The sequence below is a fragment of the Typopeltis vanoorti genome, chromosome 24 (genome assembly GCF_054136105.1).
Source record: "Typopeltis vanoorti isolate ZY-2024b chromosome 24, IOZ_Tvanoo_1.0, whole genome shotgun sequence".
NCBI lineage: Eukaryota > Metazoa > Arthropoda > Arachnida > Uropygi > Thelyphonidae > Typopeltis > Typopeltis vanoorti.
In genome coordinates, this window is record NC_143572.1 from 82,340,344 (window position 1) to 82,363,708 (window position 23,365).

A 23,365-nucleotide genomic window follows, 5' to 3' on the forward strand; every position below is an offset into this window, starting at 1 on the left:
GGTTGAATAAATATGGTAACAATGGACAGCCATGCATAACTCATTTTTTAATTGCTAATTGATCTCTTTCTATATTTTTGTATTTCACTATTGCTTGTGTTTCTGAATAGTAATTCTTGATACAATTTAATAAGTATTTTTCAAACCCTCTGTTTTTAGAATTTTAATGGGTTTGCTTCTTTTTATTGAGTCAAAAGCTTGTTTGAATAGATAAAACAGCAGTAATGTTTTTCATTGTTGTCTCTCACAGGATCTGCCAATCTGTTTAATGTTAAAATTGCATATATTGTGCTTCTGCTATTTCTAAATCCCATTTACTCTTCTTCCATCTGTTTTTCATGGGAATGTTTAACTCTGTTTTGAAGAATCCTGATGAATATTTTATAGCAGTGGCTTAAAAGGGTGATAAGCTATAGTTAGTGAAAGATCTAATATTTCCTTTTTTTGTGGATGGGTCTGATAAATTTCCTTTTTTAGTATTTTGTTGAACAGTTTCCTTAGGTAATTTATTATGCTTTCTCTCCCCGTTTTTTAGAAGGTCTTATTAAATGTTGTCTATGCCTGGTGCTTTATCATTTTTCATTTGTTTGATTGCTCTGTGTATTTCTTCATTTAGGATGCCTTTTGTGTTAGACGTTTCTTCAGGGTTGAACATCATGATCTATGTTTTCTTCAGCTGCAAATGTTTCTTTAAAGTGATTAGTCAATGTTTCTTTTATTGCTTCACTGCTACTTGTTATGGTTCCATCTGGTTGCTATATTGAAACAGGGTTGGGTGAGTATGTTCTGGCTATTTCTTAAACTATTTCATAAATGGTCTTCGGTCATGTTTAACACATTCCTGCATTTTCCCCTAAATATATGATGATTTTTGCTAATCTGCAGCTTTTGTCGATTTTCTTTTTCAATTTTTTCTATAATATTCTATTTTCTTCATTATCTTCTTTTGAGAGGTTAGTTTTAGATATTCTTTTTCTCTCCCATAAGTCCAAATTCTTAGGTATAAGCCAATCTTTATTTATTCTTGTCTGGTAGCCCATGTGTTTTGTTGCTGTTTCTTTAATAATTTATTTTTACCAAGACTCCTGGACTGTATCTAAAGCAAGATTATTTAATTTTTCTTTCAATGTTCTGTGATAGTTAGATCTGGTCCAACTATCATTGAGTTTTGAGATATCTACCTTCTTTTGTGTTTGGTGGTTTTTTCTCTTTCTTTTGAAACTGATTTTTAGTTTGGCTGACAGCAGTTGATGGTCAGTATCCATGTCAATTTTTTTTAATATTTTGACATGTTGGAAGGAACATTTGTTTCTTATTAACGATTATATAATCTATACAGTTTCTGATTTCATTTTGTGGTGATGCCTAGGTGTATTTGTGTTGTGGCCTTTGGTTGAATAAGATATTTGTGATTGACAGTCAATTTATCTTGCAAAAATTAATCAAGTCCTCTCCTCTTTCATTCATCTCTCAATGATCAAATTTTCCCATACTTCTACTTTATCTTCAGAGTACTGAACAATCCTTGCATTAAAATTCCAATAATAATCAGGTTATCTCTTGTAGTTGTTTGCCTTATTTCTCCTTGCAGTTCATGAAATTTTCTATATTCTGCCTTTTAATATGATTGGTCTAAGGTATAAACCTCTATTGATTTTATGAATATTCCTCTTTCTTTTGCTTTGGATCTTACATAGATGATTTTAGAAAAAATTGGTGTCACCTCGAATATTGATTTTAGGAACCATTTTTGAATGATTAGTGCTACACCTTATCTGTGATGGTTATCTTTCATTCCTGAGTAAAATAAGGTTGCATTTTTTTATGTTGATTTTTTTCCTTGCATATCCAGTGTGTCTCTGCAACACACTATTTCCCATTTGAACAGTTCTAGTTATCTCTCTCTATCAATTTTAGTTTGCACAATGTTCTGATGTTGATGGTTAAAATATTATATATGCTGTTTGCATTCCACATAGCTGTCCTCTTTTCTACTCTATGTGGACTTGAGTTAGGCACATCGCTCTCCAGTACATGGTAGCATTATTTCTGCTTCTATTTCCTGGCCAATTCATCTTTAAAGATTTCTACATACCTCTTGGTCCTGCAGACCAACAGGTATACAGAAAATTATTGAGGGATAAATTTATTAAATAATTTGTTAAAAGTAATAACAAGAATTTTAAATAATAAAATAACAAAGGAAATTAATCTGCTAGATGAACAAGAATTTATAGAAGATAGATCATGTATAGATGTAATATTTATAATCACAAATTCATAGAGAAAAGAGAATATAATAGACCTGGAAAAGCATTTTACAGAATGTTAATTCAAGATGTAATAGAAATATTGCAGAGACGAAAAGCATCAGAAAACATAACACAAATAATTAAAGAAATACACGATAACAATAGTTGTATAATAAAAATACAAGGGGAAAAAAGTAAAGTAAAGTAAAAACAAACAAAAAAAAAACACATTAATAATGGCATTAGACAAGAGGCCTCGTTAAATCCAACAACATTCAATATAATAATGGATGGAATAATACAAAACGTTAATAAAATGCAAAGATGGGAGTGCAAATAAAAATAGAATAATGACTATATGTTATACAGACGTAATATTAATTACAGAAAAAGAAACCCAGTTACAAATATTTCTACATGCATTTAATAAAGCAGCAAAATTATATAATATGAAGATATCAAAAACTAAAACAAAATGTATGACAATATCACAAGAACCACAAAGATGTAAATTATAATTGGAAGGTACTATTATTGAACAAATAACACAGTTGTATACCTAAATAGTTATTCAACTGAACTTGGAATCAAGGCCACATCCATAAATCAGAAAACAAGCTGAAAAAGCTGCAAGAATATTGGGATGCTTGAAAAAGAATTTGTAAAGCAGTAATCAGGCCTATAATGACATACAATGCAGAAACAAAACCAGCCACTACAAAAACAAGACAAATGTTAAACACAGGTGAAATGAATATAAAAAGAAAAATAGTAAACAAATCTGAACTAGATAAAATAAAAAATACAGACATATGAAAACAATGTGAAATACAAGCAATAAACAATTGGCCTTCAACCCGAAGAATAAAATGGATTGAACACGTACAGAGAAGAAGTGAAGAAAGAATAATAAAGCAAGTCTACAGTTGGAAACCAAAAATAAAAGAAAAACAGCAAGACCAAGAAAAAGATAATATAAAAGAAGACGAAGTCTTGGTCGCAACATATATTATACCTAATTCATGAAGAAGATATCGACGTAACAAACCAACCTAAGTCACTCATCATCCTTGGCGATGCAAGTGTGTTATTTGTAGTTTTCTTCAATTACACCTGATCTTTTATTTTTAACGATAACCTTTTCACTCTTCCAACAATGTCAAAAAGAACCTATAGTACAAATACCGAACGAAAATGAGCAAAAGAAACAAAGAAAAGAAGATTAGAGAAAAAATGAGAAATTATCACCAGTCATCAAGTGGGTAGCTCTGTTAAGGCACTTTGTGAGAAATATCTCTGCCGCTTCTACAGTTTGCACCATTTTAAAGGATAAAGGAAAATATTTGACAGAGTAAAAAATGTGAAATCTATGTCGTCTACATGGTTGCATAATAAAGAAACGTAGTATAATTCCTCATAAGGTAAACCTGTTACTCGTTGAAACAGCTGCCGAGTAGCAACCCGTTATACTCCTCTGGAAGAACTGATAACCTGATATGGCTTGATGGATAACAGTTCCATGGACTTCGATCCCTTAATCGGTATGAAATAGTCGTGTATTAAATGTTAGCGAGCATCTGGCTCACCCTATTTAGGGTTGTACGGAGGCACCAGAATCGATAAGCAAAGCAGCTTTTGGGCACTTATGTTTCCATCTATCGTGTTCGTCATAATTAGATGACTCTTGAATGAGTTGATTTGGATGAACAGCTGCTTTGGCAAAATAAACAGCAGCACTGTTATGGAGGAAAGTGGGAATATCGACATCGCGATGTAAGAGAGCATTTCTGACAAACCACGGAGCGTTGAAGATCATATGGAGGCACTTGTTTTGTATAACTTGTAGCTTTTTGATGTTAGTGGGGGAAGTGTGACCCCAGGCTGGCGATCCGTAACTTAACAATGCTCTGATAATTGTTTTGTAGATCCGTAGTTTGTTTTCGGTGCTGACTTGACTTCTTCTATTGAGGAGAGAATAGAGTTGTACAATTGCAGAGTTTGCTTTTTTGCATGCATAAACTATGTGGGAGTTAAAGTTTAAATGGTTATCAAGTTGAATGCCTAGATATTTGGTGCTAGATCTCCATGGGATGGCTGTGTTAAAAAGTTTAACCTCTCCAAAGGGAGATGCTAGTCTTCTTGTGAATAGAATGGTAGTGCTTTTATCGGCATTTACAGAAATTCTCCATTTTTTGAACCAGTCCTCTAAATTTGTTGCTGCAGTTTGTAATCACTGAGTAGCTATATTAGGCCTGAGAGATCTGCTAAGAATTGCCATATCATCTGCATAACTAGCTATATTGGTTAGTGATGTGCTAGGAACATCAGAAACAAAGATGTTAAAAAGCAGCGGAGAGAGCAGCGAGCCTTGAGGGACACCAGCAGTGATTTTTTTCAGTGGGGATCTAATTCCATGCAACTTGACCTGAATTTTACGGTCCTGTAGAAAAGAGTTAATAATTTTGGTAAGATAAAGAGGGATGTTGGCTGCAATTAATTTATAGATGAGACCTTTGTGCCACACCTTATCAAAAGCTTTTGCAACATCTAGAAAGATAGCTCCTGCGTGCTGTTTCCAGTTAAAGCCTGTAGTGATGAACTCAATGAGTCTGTGAATTTGCTGTGTAGTGCTATGTCCAGTATGGAAACCAAATTGTTCTTTCGGAATTATGTTATTTTTATTCACTTCCTCATTAAGTCGGTTGAGAATGACTCTTTCTGCTATTTTTCCTAGGCATGATAGAAGACTGATAGGTCTATAGCTTTGTGGCATCTGAGGTGCCTTACCAGGCTTGAGAATAAGAAATATATCAGTTTGTTTCCATCTTGAGAGGAAATAATTAATTCTCAGAATTGCATTAATAATGGCTACTAAATGAATGACAGCTTTGTGTGGGAGGGCTTTAATTGTTTTGTTGGTAATTTCGTCTGGACCAGGGGCTTTTTTATTTTTAAGCTTCTTAATTATTGAATAGACCTCTTTAGGTGAGGTGGGACAGATATTTTCACAGCTACAAGGTTGCCGAAGCACAGAGCGTACCCTACGATGTATTTTTTCTATGAAGACTAGATCCGCTTGGGCATAATTAGGACGGCACTGAAGTTGGAGAGCCTCAACGAGAGCTTCTGCTTTTTCGTTATCTCTGTAAACAAGACCTCTTTCTCCGTGAATGGGCTGGATGTTAGAGCGATCTGTACGGAGAGCTTTAGTCAACTTCCACAAAGAATTATCTTCAGTTTTGAGAGAACAGAGTTTTCTTTCCCATTGCTGGTTTCTATGATCTTTTAAAGCGTAACGGACTAGGTTGGACGCTCTATTTAGTTCTCGAGTCTTGCGGAGATAACGTGTTGTGATAGTGGCGTCTGAACCTATTTTTGTTCCCTATCAGAGTAAGGATTTCTGCAGGAAGTAAGTTAACTTGAGCTGGGTTGGAAATAGAGCAAGCTGCGGATAAGCCAGCGTGTATTATACATTCAAGATTGTTGACTGCTGTGTCAATTTCTTCACGGGTGGAAATAGTAGGTACTGAGTCTATGATAGTGTTCATTTTAGCCTTGAATTTTGCAAAGTTAGTGTGGGATTGGCTGGGAATGAGCTCAGGCTCCTCCCCTAAACTTAAGAGTACTGGATTGTGATCTGAGCTTAGCTCGTCAACCACTTGAAGTCGGAATTGATGAGAAATATTGTTAAAAATAGCAATATCCAAAACATCAGGTCTGCCGATCACTCCGTAATGTGTTGGCTGAATCGGGCCTGCAATAACAATATTTCTCTTCAAGGCAAAGTTGTAGAGGATCATTCCGTTGTTGTTAAAACTTTTGCTGTTCCATAAAGGATGCTTGGAATTAAGATCTCCTGCTACAATTATTGCTTCATTTGTATCTAGTAGCTGAGAGAGATCAGAGGGGAGTAGAGGTTTGCCGGGGGGGGGGGTTGTATACAGAATAAATCCTTAAGCTGCCTGCATTGTTGGTATGAATTTCTATGCCTGTCTCCTCGAGGTTAGATGTATTAATCTTCTTAATCTCATTATAGCGAATGTTTCTTCTGACAAAGATGGCAGTGCCTCCACCTCTGGCATTAAGTCTGTCATTTCTAAGTAACAAGTAGTTTCTGAGTTTGGAATTATCGCAGGGACATAGGTGAGTCTCGTTAATGAGGAGAATATCAATTTGCAAATGATCTGCAAGTTCCTGTAATTCCAAAATTTTGCTGTTGAGACCGTTTGCATTCCAGAATATTATCTGCATAGAATTTGTTGTTGAAGCCGGATTAGTCATTAATCATGGAGAAGATGACTTGAGTATTACTAAGGAATTTGTTGGTGTTGGCGTGGCTTGGATTTATTTTGCTGAAGGCCATTAGCATCTCCCCAAGTGAGGCAGCGAGTATTGCTGAAGAATTTTGACTGCTAGTTGCAGGAAGTACCTCAGTGTTACTCGAGGAAACCGCGGAAGCATAAGATTTATCTGGTGTAACTTTTCACGTTCTGATTTCAGGCACAGATCTCACAATATTTTTCTGAGTGGGCTGGGTTAACTCCTGTCTAGGCCTTTGAAGGTTGGATTGGTGGAGAGAACAATCCTTGTAATTTGCAGGATGTGGGCCACTGCAGTTCGCACATTTAGCAGGTGTGGTCTTTGGCTTGACGCAAGTGTGCGAGGGATGGTTGCCACCGCACTTCACACACTTGTAGTCTGCTCTGCATAACATTTGCGCATGCCCAAATTTTTGGCAACGATGGCATTGACCAGCGGATGCCTTTCTTCTCAGTGGTTCGGTCTTGATAATCAAGTTGCAGACTACCTTAAGATCGTAAATTTCTCTCTGATCTTTACTGATCTCTACTAAGACCAGAGGCATGGGGCACTTGTCTGCTCGATACATTCGAGAAATCTTGATTGGCTCCAAGCCTTGTAATCTAAGGTCAGTAGCTATTTCTTCTGATGTTATGTTTTCTACCAATCCTCTGATCACTACCTTGAGGTTCTTTTCACTTTTAAGTTGGTAAGCATGGTGATTGTCCATAAGTCTGGTGAGCTGGCAGTAGTCCGTTGTTCCTTCAGGCTGTATGCGGACTCCATCATCTGTGTTTTTGGCTGATGAGAACTTGATGTTATTTTTCTTCATCGTCTCTGCAAGCAACGACCATTTTTCCTTAGATTGCAAGACTACTGGTGGGATCCTCTCTTTGGGCTGTGTCGGTATATTTGTCTCCGTTCTTGCACTAGATTGTACTGATGTGTCCATTTGAGGTGCAAATTCAGGTTCTGCAGCAAGAGACTCTTTCTTTCTGCTGACTTCCTGGTAATCATTAGAATCTATGTCAGTTGTTGTAGCGGAGGAATTGGCACTGTCATGTGTAAGGCAAGGAGAAAGTTCGGAAGTTTGAGGGTCTTCGTCTCGACCTCCATAATCTGATGAACTTCTACCTTTCCTGGCCATTTTGTGTGCAAGATGTTACCAATTTGTCGAAAGATAGCTAGAAGTTCTTTGAAGGAGGGATCCTCATATGGTGAATCCATAATTAAATCTAGACTTGAAGTGGGGGAAGGACCTGCCTTGTCCCTTCAACCACCGAGTGCTGCACAGGGCGGGGAACAGGAGAAGGCCTGGAAAATGTTTTTGAAGATGAAAAAAAAAGTCTTACCTGCTCTGATGATCGAGCACGCTGTTGACGCTATAAAAGAACATCAAATAATCACTATTTTAATTTTAATGTTGAAAGGAACTCTGAACTAATCATTAAAAACAAAACTTAATCACTGCTGTAATACTACAAGGAGCGCTGATAAACACGTATGTACTGAATGAAACTAAAACTAAATCAAATATCAGATCAATCTCTGGAAGAACTGTGCGACACCTAGTCCTTAAATACGAAACTTCAGTTTCATTCCCGCCAACCGGTGCGTAACATCCGGTTGTCTACATTGACGAGGTACCACTCACGCAGATATGCGTCCGCTGCGATCTCCAGTAGAATCCCGTGTTAAAGAAATTACCATTTGGAAGTAAAGAGTCCGATTTTAGAAATGGAATAATTCAAAATGTGCTCATGAGTCCTAATTTTCTTTGGTTGCGCTGTCATAAGTAAAAGTTAAGAAAGTGCATGATATTCAAATTTTGAAATTTAATATGATTCCATAGCACTGGTGTCAGGCATGAGTGACACATTTGCTTGCGACCACTGTTCAGCAGTGGAATGCATATCGCTTTGGACATAGGACTTGACCGCTGTGAGCTTGATTGCTCTCTAAATTTTTATGTAGTACATTGATAGGTCAGCTTTGTCTTCTGATAATTTTTTGTACTGACTTTCACTCATTTTTGCGCAGTAAAAATTATAGTTTTTGTTAAAATTAGAGTTTACGCACCTTGTTATCATCGGTCAGTTCCCTGCATACTTTGCAGCGTATCGCCATTTCCTAAGATTAGCAAGTTATATCACCTTGTGATATAATTGACACACTAAAATTTACTTACTAATTCGCAGTTAAGCACCTTAAGAATAAGTAAATTGTGAAGCTACTTACTGATACTTCGCCATCTAGTGTTCAAATTGAGGACCACGCAACACCACTGCAACAAATAACATCGACTAGTTTATTGTAAGGCTCTAAATAGAAGGTACGCTAACTTGCCGCCATATATGTCCTAGAGTCGCGTTCGTTCGAGCTTTTCATTATTTTTTTGACTTTAGAGTGAAATAGGAGTTTGTTCTGCTCCAAACAGGTATTTTAAAGGATTCAGTCTTTATCGATTTCCAAGAGATCCGGATAGAAGACCAATATGGCTACAGAATTGTCGTCGTGATGGATGGAAGGCAACAGATTGTTCTAGACTTTGTGAAGTGAGTATTGAATTGAGCATATAACGAGAATTATAAACCTAGTGATAAAATGAAATAGTTCAATAATTATCCAATCTTTTAACTAATTCTAAAAAAGTGAATTCGATTCGATTGTAATTGGGAACTTAAACACACGTGGACTATATACGTAATTTTTAAATAATTTTCCCTAGCAAAACTCTGAAATGATTTCTGGACACTAATATGATATGATATCCTATTGATAAATATAATATAAAATGATAACAGACAAAGCGTGAGAAAGATTGTCTCGAATCTAAATCCAATTTGTTACCTTTCAGTGAAAATAGCGCAACTTACTAAAATTGGGACTCGTTTCAGGTTTGGGAATTAATCCATTTCGAAAATCTGATCTTTCCCTTCAAACGGCTGGTTCTTTAACATGGTAGCCTATGGGAGACCGCACCGGACGCATTAATGTGTGAGCGGGCACCTTGTCTTCGTTCGCTACCGGAAGGGGGATGAAGCGGAAGTTACATCACAATGATGCTCGTATCTCTCTCTCCGTCGTAGATTAGCATAGCCGCGTGGTCTCCCTATGTGCCTCTGGTTACGATCGGTCGCTTGTGTGCATATTCGGCCGAGCACACGAGGAATGTTTGCTTTTTACGGTATACCAGGGTAAAAAAAGCTTGCCGCACTTGTGATTTTCGTTTCCGAAACATAAATAAAAGCACATTGCATCCCCGCCCAATCATCCATACATACTTCAATGGAGCTGATAAGTCAAAACGTGTAGTGTGCTCTGTGAAACTGTCATATATATATATATTATAAAATTACTTGGTTATCCTAATATACAATATCCCCAAGTTAAAAAATTTATTACATATATATAATATTCATCAAAGCTTGATTTGCTTCCTCAGTCTTAAGAAAAGGCTGGTTATATTCCACTAATTCGAGCCCTACCCAAGGACCTATGAGTTGTGGAAATACTTTCTGAAAATGAAAGCTGTGCCGAACAAAGCAGCCTTTTGCAGCTGCCCAATTTTTAATCCATCTAACTCGAGTGTTTGTAGATGTTTTTACGGTGTTTTGGGGATGGCGCCTAAAGCACCTATTATTATGGGAACAACTTTCGTTTTCTTTTGCCAGATTCGTTCAACTTCGATTTGCAAATCACGATATTTTGTAAATTTTTCATTTTCTTTGTTGTCAATCCGACTATTTCCTGGTACTGATATTTCGATATATGTAACACCCTTCTTTTTACTTTCTTCAACCACTGTAATATCGGGTGTATTACATTCCAAGCTTTTGTCAGTCTGGAATTTGAAATCCCACAGTATTTTAGCTTTTTCATTCTCAGCCACTTTCTGGTGAACTTTATGCTTCCAATAGTCTTTTGATACTTCAAACCCATACTTTTTACATAAATGCCAGTGGATTATCCTAGCTACGTTATCATGCCTTTTACGGTACTCAATTTGTGCGATTTTGCTGCATCCACTTATAATGTGGTCTACCGTTTCTTCCTTTTCTTTGCACAGTCTACATTTACTGTCTTCTTGAATTTTTTGTATTTTTGCCTTCATAACGTTGGTTTTAATGGCTTGTTCTTGTGCTGCAAAAATTACAGATTCTGTTTCTTTAGTGCTCCATTTCCCAACCATTGCCATGTCAAGTTGCTGTCAGCGCTGTCCTCTATGCTGTGAAGGTATTTTCCATGCAATGCCTTGTTTTTCCATCTTTCAGTTCTCACTTTTACTTGGTTGATTTTGTATTCCAATTTTGTCTCCATGGGTTTAAATAAACCCTCTTTCCTTACCTCAATTAGAAATTTTTCCGTTGTTTGCTGCAGATAATCATTTAAATTTCGTTTTTCTTCTTCAATAACTTGCTTCACTTGTAATAATCCTCTACCTCCTTTTTTGCGTGATAGATATAGCCTATCAATGTCACTGCGAGGACTGAGGGCATGGTGCATTGTCATTAATTTTCGAGTTTTTCGATCTAAATCTTCCATCTCTAGCTGGGTCCATTCAGCAATGCCTGCTGAATATCTCAGAACAGGTATGGCCCAGGTATTAATTGCTTTTATCAAATTTCCAGCATTAAGCATTGACCTAAGGAGTTTTCTTAATCATCTTATGTATTCTGTGCTAGTTCTTTCTTTGATCTTATTGTGCAGAATTTGTGATGCTTCTAAAATTCCCAAATATTTGTAGCTGTCTTCGAATTTTATTGCTTTGATTATTTCACCATTGAGCAGCTCGATTTCGTTCATATCTTCAAACTTTCCTCTTGCTATTCCAGCAATTGCACATTTGTCTAAGCCAAAATCCATTGATATATCTTGTGCACATATCCATTGAATATGTGCACAGTGTTTAGCAACGATCCGAGTTCATTCTCTGATTTTGCATACAATTTTAGATCGTCCATGTATAAAAGGTGAGATATCTTTGCACTCTTTTGCACAGTTTGATAACCATGAGCAGTTTTATTTAAAATTATGGTTAAGGGGATCAATGACAATATAAACAATAGAGGGGATAATAAGTCTCCTTGAAAGATGCCCCTTTTTATGTTTACCTCTCCAATTTCTTCTTTGTTTATAACCAACGTTGTTTTTCATGCTGGATTGCAAAAATTTTTGCACGTTTTCGCTAATACCAAATAGTTCTGTGCATTTTAAAATCCAACTATGAGGCACCGAATCAAACGCTTTTTTATAATCTATCCAAGCCATATGAAGGTTGGTTTTTCTACGTTTGCAATTTTTAAGAATCATTTTATCAATCAGCAATTGGTCTTTTGTGCCTCTTGAATTTTTGCTGTTCCCTTTTTGTTCAATTGGGAGAAGAGAATTTGCTTTAAGATAGCTGTATATTTTATCAGCTAGTATGCCTGTGAGGAGCTTAAAAGTTGTTGGCAGGCAGGGTATTGGTTGGAAGTTTTCTGGGTTTGGACCTTTTTCTTTATCCTTTATGACCAAAAACGTTTTCTCTGCTGTGAGCCACTCTTCTTTGCAATTTCCTTTTAAAACGGCATAAAATTGGCTAGCAAGTCTTTCATGTAAGCCTGTTAGATATTTCAACCAGTAGCCATGTAATTCATCGTTCCCAGGTGTTGACCAATTTTTTATTTTTTTAGCTTGCTTTTGAACCATTTCAGTTGTTATTTTCAATTGGTCCATTTTTCGTTCTTGAGATTTGTTCGTAATTTGTTCAATCCATTTTGCCTTGTTATTGTGCCTCTTAGGGTCGTCCCATAGGTTTTTCCAAAACTTTAGTGTATTTTCTTTGTCTCTGGTATTTATATTTATATTTTCTTTAATGTTATCCCTGCAGCAATCAGTTTTCTTGTAAAACTGGTTCTGATTTGCATGAAACATCGAATTTTGCTTGTACTGTTCAATGCATGCACTGTATCTTCTTATTTTAGCTGCAACTGCAACTATTTTTTGCTTCACTTCCTCTAATATTTCATCAATAGGTTCATGTTCCAGTATTATATCTCTTTATGAGGTTATTTTGGATTTTTGTGTTTTTCAGCTTCTTTTCCTTAAGGTTTTTCAAATTGCTCACGTCTACTCTGAGTTTAAGAATTTTATTTTCCAGTCGATGCTTCCATTTTGGTTCCTGAGCCTTACTGCTTTTGGGTTCACTAATCTTATATCCTAATTCAGATGTTACGACGTAGGCTATCAAGTACATAATTTGATTCGTTTGCCCAATAGTTCCAGTAGGAATATCCCTTGCAACTCTATTGACTTCTTGTAGGAGTTCCTTCAGTTTTTGTTGAGGTACTTGTCTCAATACTGGAAGCCTAACTCGTTCCTGGTTGCTGTTCATTTGCTCGATAATTTTTCGTGCGAGTTCTTGTTCCTTATCTGATAGCTTCCTTTCAACTATTTGTATATTTTCAAAGTTTTCAGCATACTGCATGTTGGAATCTGGTTCTGCTTCATTCATATTTTTGGTCACTTCAGGGTCAGTACAATCTCCTTTTACAGCTTGAGGTTTCAGTGCTTCCAATTCAAGTTCACTAAATACCTTGCGTTTGATAATGAAGCTGCGTTACTGCATCAGCCTTTCGAATGAAATTTCAGAATTTGGTTGTCGTTCAAGCCAAAGTTGGAACATTCGTTTCTGAAATCCCCGAACTGATGGGTTTGAACTGTAGAAGCACTGCATGACTTGTCTATTTTCAGCCATGCTCCACTTTTTCCTAGTAAATACTTTTGAGTTCTGTGGATCTTGCTCCTGTAGCCCATTTGTCACTGGCTGTCCAGGAAGCCTAACATCCAGTGCAGTCCTTGGTAACCCGCACGACGACTGATGCAGTATAGACTTCTGATTTGTCTTCACCATTTTTAAGTGGGGGTGGGCAGGTGCACGAGATAAAAAATTGGTAAATAAGACAGAATCACTCCTAGCCCCCTCTAATAGCATTGGGGGGAAGGAGCAAGGTCAAAAGAAATACAGAGGGGAAAGAAGAGTAGGGACCAGTCTACAGATAATATACCAGATGTATATTACATGAAGTAAGGCATGGTCCTGCTTCAGGTGCCTCGGGTTCGCCATGCCCGTACTCACTAGAGTGAGCCCTTGAGGATTCATCTTTAGGTAAATTCATATTTATATAACACAGGTACATCTTTAGACTTGAACTTTTGTTTCAGGTGCAAACTTAATTGTTTGCATACTTGGGATTAGGAGTTAAATAACCAAGTTTATAAAATTACTTGGTTATCCTAATATACAATATCCCCAAGTTAAAAATTTTATTGCATATATATATATATATATATATATATATATATATATATCACATTCATAAAAGCAGAAAGTGTTACTAAATATATGAAAAGAGTTGTTCTCAAACAGCAGCAGTATATCTGAAGCTGTAAGCATACATCTATCTTGGAAATCACTAAAATATTAGCTTGAATTTCCTAATTGAGGAAATCCAAAGTAACACAGGTTCGCTCTTCTAAGTCAGGAGGTCAAAACCATTAAAAATCTCCTATAGTTAGTCATTTCCGATGTTCAGTTGACAGTAATAGCCAGAAAATAATGATGTGCACTTTTCTAAAATCACACAAAGAAAGTACATTATAAATTACTTCATTCTGATAATCTCCACTCAATGAAAGTACCGCATCTTTTCTTATCATTATCTGACATATCAGTACAAACAAGAAATGACCGCATATTTAAAAAAGATATTTCAGCTAATTTAGATCGGTGGCAATTTTTGAAATAGCTATGTACTTTTAGTACAATAAAATGCATGAGTATGCTCCCTAACCTAAGCGCTTTTCGTTCGTAACAATTGTGTTATGAACGATACTGAAAATAATTTTTTTTTTGACATCAGCAGATTAATAGGTGGGTTCTTCCCCCACAAAAAAAGAGAAAAGCTGGATTCTTATGCAAAGGTCTGGTTTTACCATTAGGCGAACTTCTGGGAGCCAGATTTTGCTACATATTTTGGAGGAAAATTACAACCTTCGAAAAAAATTGGTAAAACTTTGATTACTAATTAAAAACCAAAAAATTAAATAAGTCAAGCCGTCCTGCTGCTCGCTGATGATCCTACATTATTTCACAATTTTTCCCCCAAGTTTCTCAAAATTCAAACTTAAAAAAACTTACACTTTCTCTACGATGGCTCAGGAACGACTCACTGGTCTAATAATAATAATATCTTTACAGCATGAAATTGCATCTACAATCAATATAGATGAATTAATTCGAAACTGCTTGATGTTGTTTAATGCGACTTCTGAAGGAATACAACCATTCTTTCTCAATAGCATTGAGAATAATCTAAGCTTTTATCCTTTACCTCCAGCTGAGGACATTATTGTCTAGTATTTTGGAGACCAAAGTGTTTCCTGGGAAGAGAAGATTATTGTCTAGTGTTTGTGATAATGAAAATATAAAAATTTATTTCCAGTGGCAGTAACATTGCCAGTATTTGAATTTTTTAAGAAACAAACTGCCACTCCACTACTGAATTTGTTTATTATTATATATTTTATTTTATTAACTGGGAATAATGTCAACACACACCCACAAAGAAATTCGCTGAATACAACAATATTCTTGGTATTCTTATTTTAATAAACATTAAAATGAAAAAAATAGATATTGATTACTGTCTAGTGAAAACTTTCAGTAGAAAATTAGAGTAGTTCTTTATAATTCATGAGAGAGAGAGTGGGGGGTTACTGGAAATGTTCATAATTAGCATAAATTCTGAATCAGTCTGTGCAGAATATCGCTCATATATTTTTCTGTGGGGGGGGCCACACAGAAAAACCTTACTCCTCACAGAGAACAATAAAAAAAAAATCCATAGTTATAGTTGGGAGAACACCCTTGCTAACCACAAGGGAGTGTGGTTAGCAAGGGTGTTAGACCTATGTTTTTTACTTGAAGAGTGGTGAATAAGTGAAATAAGTTGCAAGTTGCCAGAGTCTGTTGTGGGTGCCATGACTGTCAATGAATTCATGTGGATGTTGAGTAGTTGTTTAGGGCCTCCCTCGATTAATCTTGGAGTTACCCGTAATAATAATAATAATAATAATAGTTGCAAAATAAAATACTTATTTATAAATATTAAATTCATAATATAAAAACTAGAGGCTGCTGAAAAATTTGTGAGGCCTCCTGCTTCCATTTGAAATACATTGTTTTTTCCTTAGAATATAAAGCTAACAGGAACTGCTGTATGTATTCCATGAAATTAATGTATGTAAGTGTACCATTTTTTTTGCTGGACGTATATACACGTCCAGCAAACCTGGATAGTTATAATTTTTAGTTATTAGTGATTATTTTTTTAAATTTTAATATGAACTGATATGAAGCAAATACCTGGATAGTACAACACCAGGGCAACTCATAGTAAGGATGGAGCAGGCTCCATTCACTGTTCTTGGTATTTACCCATAATGTGTCACCCAGCTCCTAGGAGCTGTATTACTGTTTTTCATTATGAGAGAAGGTCACTACCCAGATTGATTTCAACCTTCACTGAGGTCTCATCAGTGAGTAGGTAGACCTAGATATAATACGAAGCTTTTGTAGCGGAACAAAATGGGATGTAATATCACTTAATTTTAATTATCATTTTATATTATAGAGTATATATATGTGTTAAAAATACCAAGCAATTTTAAACCTGGTTTTACTCCATTTGCCAAGTAAGCAAACAGACAAACAAGTTAAGTTTGCGCCTGCAAGTCTAGCTGATCCTACAGGTAGTGCAAGACCAAGGCAACTCATGGTAAAGGTGGCATAAGCTCTGATCACTAATCTTAATATTTACCCTTAATGCCAAAACACATCTCCAAGAAGGGGATGTATGAAGTTTTGTATTAAAGGCAAGGGGCCACTACCCAGACTGGTTTCGACCTTTATTGAGGTCTCATCAGTGGGAGCCAGGCTAGAAATACCAAGATTTAGTAATACAGAGCTTATAAGTATTTTACCAGAACAAGTTACCATAAGGTGTTTTAACCTTATTAAATAAAAATCTCTGGAGGAGATATAAATGTAGAAAGTATTTTACCTTGGGTATAATAAATGTTAAAAATACTTTCTACATATACAGGGTGTTCGGGATAAATTTGACATATTTATAATTAATTATATTTTTCCGTAAGTTACATGTATTAACACACACTTCTCTTCATTTAAAAGTTTGGACCCTTCTTCATTCATATACAAGATGTCAGAAAGGATGGATAGCTGGAACCCACCTGAATCATGGAAGAGAATAACTTGTATCATGATGATTCGTGCCCGCCATCAAAATAAGGATATTACGACTGCTGCCCAATGCTCCCTGAATACAGTAAAAACAATCAGGCATGAACTAGAGACTTGCAATGGTGACTACGAGGATGTAGCAAGAAGAAAGATCCCTAGCAGACGATCTGATTGCGTTCGTACAGCAGAATTCCTCGCAAATCTGCAGGAACAGGTGTTGAAGAACCCTGGCATTGGAATTCGCACTTTGTTCGTGGAGTTGCTAACTGTAATCAAGCCCTGGATAACAAGGGTAGCCAATGGTAGGCCGTATGTATGGCAGCAGGATTCGGCCCCTTGCCACACCTCTGGGAAAAGTCAAAAATGGTTGTCTGAAAATTTCTACGACTTCACCAGTCCAAATGTTTGGCCTCCAAACTCCCCAGACCTTAACCCCATGGATTATTTTGTATGGGGCGCAGTTGAAAAAGACACCAATCGCACTTCCAGTAATACAAAAGCCCAGTTAATGGATAAAATTAAAACAGTTTTTGCGGCCCTTCCCAGGGAGACTGTAGCATCAGCTTGTTCGAGGTTCCGAAACAGAATTGAAGCTGTGATCGATGCTAATGGTGGTTATTTTGAGTAAATCTTGTTGAAAGTATTGTAATTAACTCTGCCTGTAATGTTTTTTTGTCAATTCATTAAATTTAATAGATACAAAGAAGATTTTCTTTTTCCTTACGAAACTGTCAAATTTATCCCGAACACCCTGTATATATATATATATATATAAGAACGATCACAGACATATTTAATGCATGAATTCCCAATTTCAAATGTAAATATTAAATAAGCTCGTAGATTAAAATGTGATATTAACAATATATCATGTTCATCGATTTGTAAATGCTGCTATACAAATCGCTTGCGAAAATGATGACCAAAAGTGCTATCTTACCACAGCTGTTGTATTTACTGGCCATCTTCATACACGTGGTGGTTGCCAGCTGTTTGTGATATTTGCGCATTCGTTTTGTAAAAAAAAATCTAACTTTGTCCTCTCTTACTTAGTACGTTCTGCTTGTATTGGTTATGTTTGGATCTGTATGTATGTATTTAGGAATTGTCCATTGCATGGAAACCGACGCTACCATACACCCCACGACATCCAGCAATCGCACCGACATTGTATGTATATGACGGATACCATGTTCGGCTGCATTTTCCCACCAGAGACGGAACCGTAACAGTAGCCAAAAATATGGAGTCATGATAGCGTTTGTGTGGTGATAGCAAACACGAAACGAATACCCAACTCATTTTTATTTCATTTCTGGTATGTGGTTTTATTTATATTCTCCTCAGTGCTGGTTGTGCTTGTTAACTGTTATCAACTACTATTCAACCGACAACATTGCATCGTGCATGGGATATATTTAGTTCCGCCGCATATGCCCTTCCAGCGCCCGTAATATTACGAAAGATACGTCAGCTTCTCTAACAGGTTTCATCTGTGGTGACATACAGCAAAAATGCTTCTTATTTGTGTTATAGCTGTTTTCTTTATATCCTACGTAAGTTCAGTTCCTCTGGTAAAGGAATGTTCGTTTCAAAATCGGCAGACGCAATTATTCCACTAGCGAGATGTTAGCCTCCTCTACACATCAGTGCGTCATTGTGACGTCTGCCTGATGTAACATCTGCTTCATCCCCCTTCCGGTGATGTCACTTCGGTTTGCGAACGAGGCACCTGCTAACGCATAACGACGTGCACAGTGGTTGCCCATAGACTTCCATGTTAAAAAAGGGACAGTTTGAAAGGAAAGAGTCCCTGTTAAAAATTGGATTAATTCAAAAAATATGGATTATCCGTTTTGGCACTTGGTTGCGCTGTGATATTCCACAGGTAGGGGATTGTAATATATTAGGTGTCATGCTTTTTGGAATTTAGAAAAAAAGGACATTTTTGTAAATTGATACCCAAAACGCGCAGCCTCGGAAAATGGCGATTAGGCACATGAATACCCCAATTTGACTCTGGCCTGTACGCTGTGTTGCAAGTCATTGTTGAGCATGCGCAACCTTAGTTGAGTTTATATTGCGAGTTGGTGTTCCTTTTCGGCATGTTGTTTGTGATTTTTTTTAATTAATTAAATTAATTTAACCCCAAAAAGAAACTGTGTGTTTACGGATGAATTAAAAAAGGATTATCCATTTTTGAAAAAAAGTTTGTGGTCATATTGACGAAGTGAAATGTGAACAGTGCTCTTCAGAATTTTCTGTGGTTCACGGTGAGCGTTCAGACATGGAAAATCACTTGACATGTGCAAAACATAAGGCTAGTCTATTCCGTTTTGGTGGCCTTCATCGTTTGTGTTCACTGAGAAAAAGATGTGACTTGAGGGCGCTTTTGCTCTGATTCTATTGTATGAAATGTATCTCTGATGCTCCTCTAGTCATAGGAGGAATGACTTTTCACTCTGGCCATAGTATGGTCTCCCACAATCACATATTATTTTATATACACCGGGGAACTGAAGATGATTGTGAGCTTGTTTTGGGTGGCTTAGAACTGACCTTAGTTTTGGAAGAGTTGAAAAACACAACTCTATATTAAATTTTTTCAAAATTCTTCCTAGTTTCCTGGAGAGTGAGCTGATGTAAGGTAAAGAAATATAACTCTTGGGATTGTTAGGGATCTCTGTGTTGTTTCGAGGGCTCTCGTATAGTGTCCTCTTAATGTTTTTGGAAAAGTATCCATTATTTAAGGAAGTTCTTTCTAGATATTTTAGTTTATTTTTTAGTTCTTCATCAGATAATACTGAGCGTGCACGGTTGATTTAGAGATTGAAGAAACGGACGTGTGTTTGTTGGAAGCTTCGTTGTCATCTTTAGGAGATTGTTTGTTCGATTATGTATCTCCCTCGTTGGATCTCGATCTATTTCAGAATAGGTGTCTGATTTGTAATAACGCCAGGATTTTCTCGCGATAAACTGTTTTGTTTATACGACCATTGCTTTGCCCTTGTCTGCTTGGAGGATATGGCAAAGAGGTATTAAATAAAAAAATATCATTTAATACAAGTAAGATTAGTAAAGACATGAAGAAAAGAAAACTAACAAATTAATACACATTCTTAGAGGAAGTGTTTACATTAATCAGAAGATGTTATAAAACTGTTAAAGGAAAGCCTGAAATATTGTGATCTGCCAGAGACAAAATTCTGCATACCTAAAAATGATTAAGAGAAGGAAAACTAAAGAAATAAGAACAGAGAATAATATCAAAAGAATGGCTACTCATGCTACCTATAACTGTAAAGCACAATTGCTAGTCTGGTAATAATTGGAATACAACCAACTGAATAAAGTGGTATTTCTTATGAAATTCACTCCCAGATTGAAAAGCCATCTTTAAACTTTGACCATCATTTTACAATTTCGAAGTGTGCAAGAAATACGTTCATATCTAACATCATCCTCAGTGTTATTCCTGAGGATATCTTCAACTTCCGATTATAATGACTCCATGCCTTTAGCAAACCAAATCAGGTTTGCCAACACAGTCTTTGTTTTAAAGAGCGATAATATTCACTCTTTTTGTGCACTGAAAGATTAAGCGTTATTTATGTTTCTCGTTACAAATATTAAATATCTAGATTAAAATTTAAATATTAATTGCTGTTAAATATTAGCATATTACTTAATATGTTGAAAATATTTTATTTATGAAATGAAGTTTTATTTAGCATTAATTACCTCATTTTCCTTTACAGAACGTGAATAGGATTAAATACTGCCAGGAGATATTTTGCCTACTAATACATTAAAACCAAGCAGACAAGCAACAACATATGAAGATTGTTAAATTGTAAGAACATTTCATGCTGGATTAGCGAGATAAAATCTGATAATTCAGAAGAGGTTTTCACTTCTATTGACACAATGAAAAATCATGAAAATGATAATGGCATTTTTACCCAAATTTCAAAAACGGATATGTTCTCCTTCTGCAGCAGCGAAGAGAATTCCTACTTTAATTCCATTTCCTACTGAAATGTCTTAGTTCATACAACAATAATCTCTCGGATAAAGCATCTTTATGTGTAAAGTATTTCCACAAAGCCTTTAAGTGAAAAGATCATCTTAAAGCGCCATAGAATTCATAGCAGTCAAACAGCAATGGCCTCCAGTGGTAAACCATCATGTGAAAAATGTTGGAAAAAATTTCACTGCCATGGCAATAAAATTTTTTCCGACCTTTTTAGGCATGGCAGCCTAAAAAGGCACCAGAAAGTGCATGTGAAGAAAGATGAAGAAAAAAATGTATTCTGTAGGACATCCTAGAAGAAATTCTTTTATTCTGCAAATCTTCGACAGCATCTGAAAACGCACTAAAATGAGAAGCTAATTCCATGTGAAACTTGTAGCTTGGCCTTTTTTCTCGACTTTGTGAGATATACGATTGGCGGTTTTACAGTTTATAATATTTCAAGATACAAAAAATTGTGGATCACGCATCAGAACATTGTTTCAAGTGTGAAAATGCCAGAGGATATATCCCTATAGTTCAGGCTTCATAGACACATAAAGATGACACCTACCTAAAAATTTTTCTTTGTTCCTAATGTAAAAACTGGTTTCCTGTTTTAATTATTTTAAGCTACATGTGAGGAATTGAATTCTGAATACAGCGAGTGCTCGTTGATTAAATTAGGACGCATCGAGAGCACACATACAGCCGAACCCAAAGGTAATTGCCAAACTCTTAGCAGTGAAGAGCGTTTTTCCTGTGAAGTGTGTGCGAAATCATTTTCCGCAATGGCATTTCTTAAAACTCATTCCGTTGTTCACACAAATGAGAGACCTTTTCAATGCCAAATATGCCACAAGACATTTGCTCTCCCTCATACAATAAAACACCACTTAGCTAATGTACACTTGAAGAAGAAACCTATCACCTGTGAAATATGCGACAGTGCCTTTTCTCAGAAAAGAAGTCTTTTTCTTCACATCAAAACGTTTCACCGAAAGCACCACCAACTGACTGAAGAAAAACATTTTTCGTGTGAAATATGTGGCAAAGAATTTTCTGAATCAGGCTATCTTAAAAAACACATCAAAAGGCATACCACAGATTACTCATTTGCATGCAAAATCTGTGACAAGAAATTCTTATCCTCGTCTGACCTGAAAAGACACGAAAGAGTTCACACCAGAGAGAAGCCTTTTCCATGCGAAATTTGCAACAAAAGGTTTTCAGTCAGTTCTAGTCTGAAAAGACATCTGAGAATACATACTAATGAGAAACTTTTCACTTGTCACGTATGTAGCTCCATGTTTTCCACTCTAAGCTCCTTTAAACGGCACCAAAATCGCCATCATTTAACTGAAGAGAAACTTTTTTCCTGTAAAATATGTGGTAAACAATTTCCTGAAGCGGGCTATGTGAAAAAACACACGAAAAGGCACACCACAGATTACTCCTTTGAATGCGAAATCTGTCACAAGAAATTCTTCTATGCATGTGAGCTAAAAAGACACGAAAGAGTTCACACCAGAAAGAAACCATTTCCATGTGAAATTTGCAAAAAAATGTTTTCTCAGAATTCGAATTTGAAAACGCATCTAAGAGTACATACTGGTGAGAAGCCTTTCACGTGTCCAACGTGCGGGAAAACATTCTCCCGAAAAGGAAATCTGATTACCCACTCAAGATTTCTACACAGTTAGCTATTGAGTCAAGTTGGATGTCTTTGTCGCATATGTACAATTAATTTTGCATTTATTCAAAATTAATTAATTGCAACTTAAAAATTATTTCTTTTGAATGGGCTTTATTAATATTATATGTTTTTTTTTTTTTTTTTTTTTTGAAGAAGTATATATTTAGGAAAAATCACTGTCGAAGTCCTAATTGAATTTTAAAAGTATCACACATGGACAGATGGGAAGTCATCAAAACAATGACAATTTAAAGTTCTCAAAACAGTGCAAACGAATGTGTTTTAATGTCACAAAAAACTGAACACTACTGTTAAAGTTAAAATGCAATGTTATTGAACTACAACTATAAATTACCAACTACAGTAACTATGATTAATACATTATACAGAAAACAAAGGAAATTTTGTATGAATTAAATTTGTTACAAAAAAGAAAACTGATATGCATTGTAAATATGTAATCATAATTTGAATAATAAATAAGAAGTGATTTAAAAATATGTAATCAATGTATGTATCATATGTAATTAAATGTATGTATCATATAAGTATAATCAAATTTAATCTGAATATGTAATCACAATATATAATCATAATTTTAATAAAAAAATTTAGCAAATGCGATGTTTACCAAGCATCATGATGCAAAAAGCGGCTTAGAATAAGTTATATGAGCCTTCATATTTTTTTGGAAACTATAAACATTTTCTTGTGTTTATTGCAACTGCATCGACCAAGGAACATCACTTAGAATGGTACGGTCTAGTGGAATGAAAAAGTGGGTAATAATTGGTAATCTG

General features: G+C 35.8%; 1 protein-coding gene across 3 annotated transcripts; it reads left to right on the forward strand.

Annotated features, from left to right (window-relative positions):
* The first annotated feature begins 8,871 nt into the window (after positions 1 to 8,871).
* LOC150093476 (uncharacterized) lies at positions 8,872 to 23,070 on the forward strand. 3 transcript variants are annotated; one of them, XM_090413825.1, is made up of 2 exons: positions 8,872 to 9,106; positions 20,616 to 23,070. In XM_090413825.1, exon 2 carries the CDS (start codon positions 21,661 to 21,663, stop codon positions 22,570 to 22,572), a length of 912 nt encoding a protein of 303 aa, XP_090269951.1. In that variant the 5' UTR covers positions 8,872 to 9,106; positions 20,616 to 21,660; the 3' UTR covers positions 22,573 to 23,070. The 3 variants fall into 3 exon arrangements, with proteins under 3 accessions (XP_090269951.1, XP_090269953.1, XP_090269952.1); XM_090413827.1 differs by lacking the exon at positions 8,872 to 9,106 and adding an exon at positions 18,591 to 18,745; XM_090413826.1 differs by lacking the exon at positions 8,872 to 9,106 and adding an exon at positions 19,034 to 19,504.
* Positions 23,071 to 23,365: the final 295 nt, after the last annotated feature.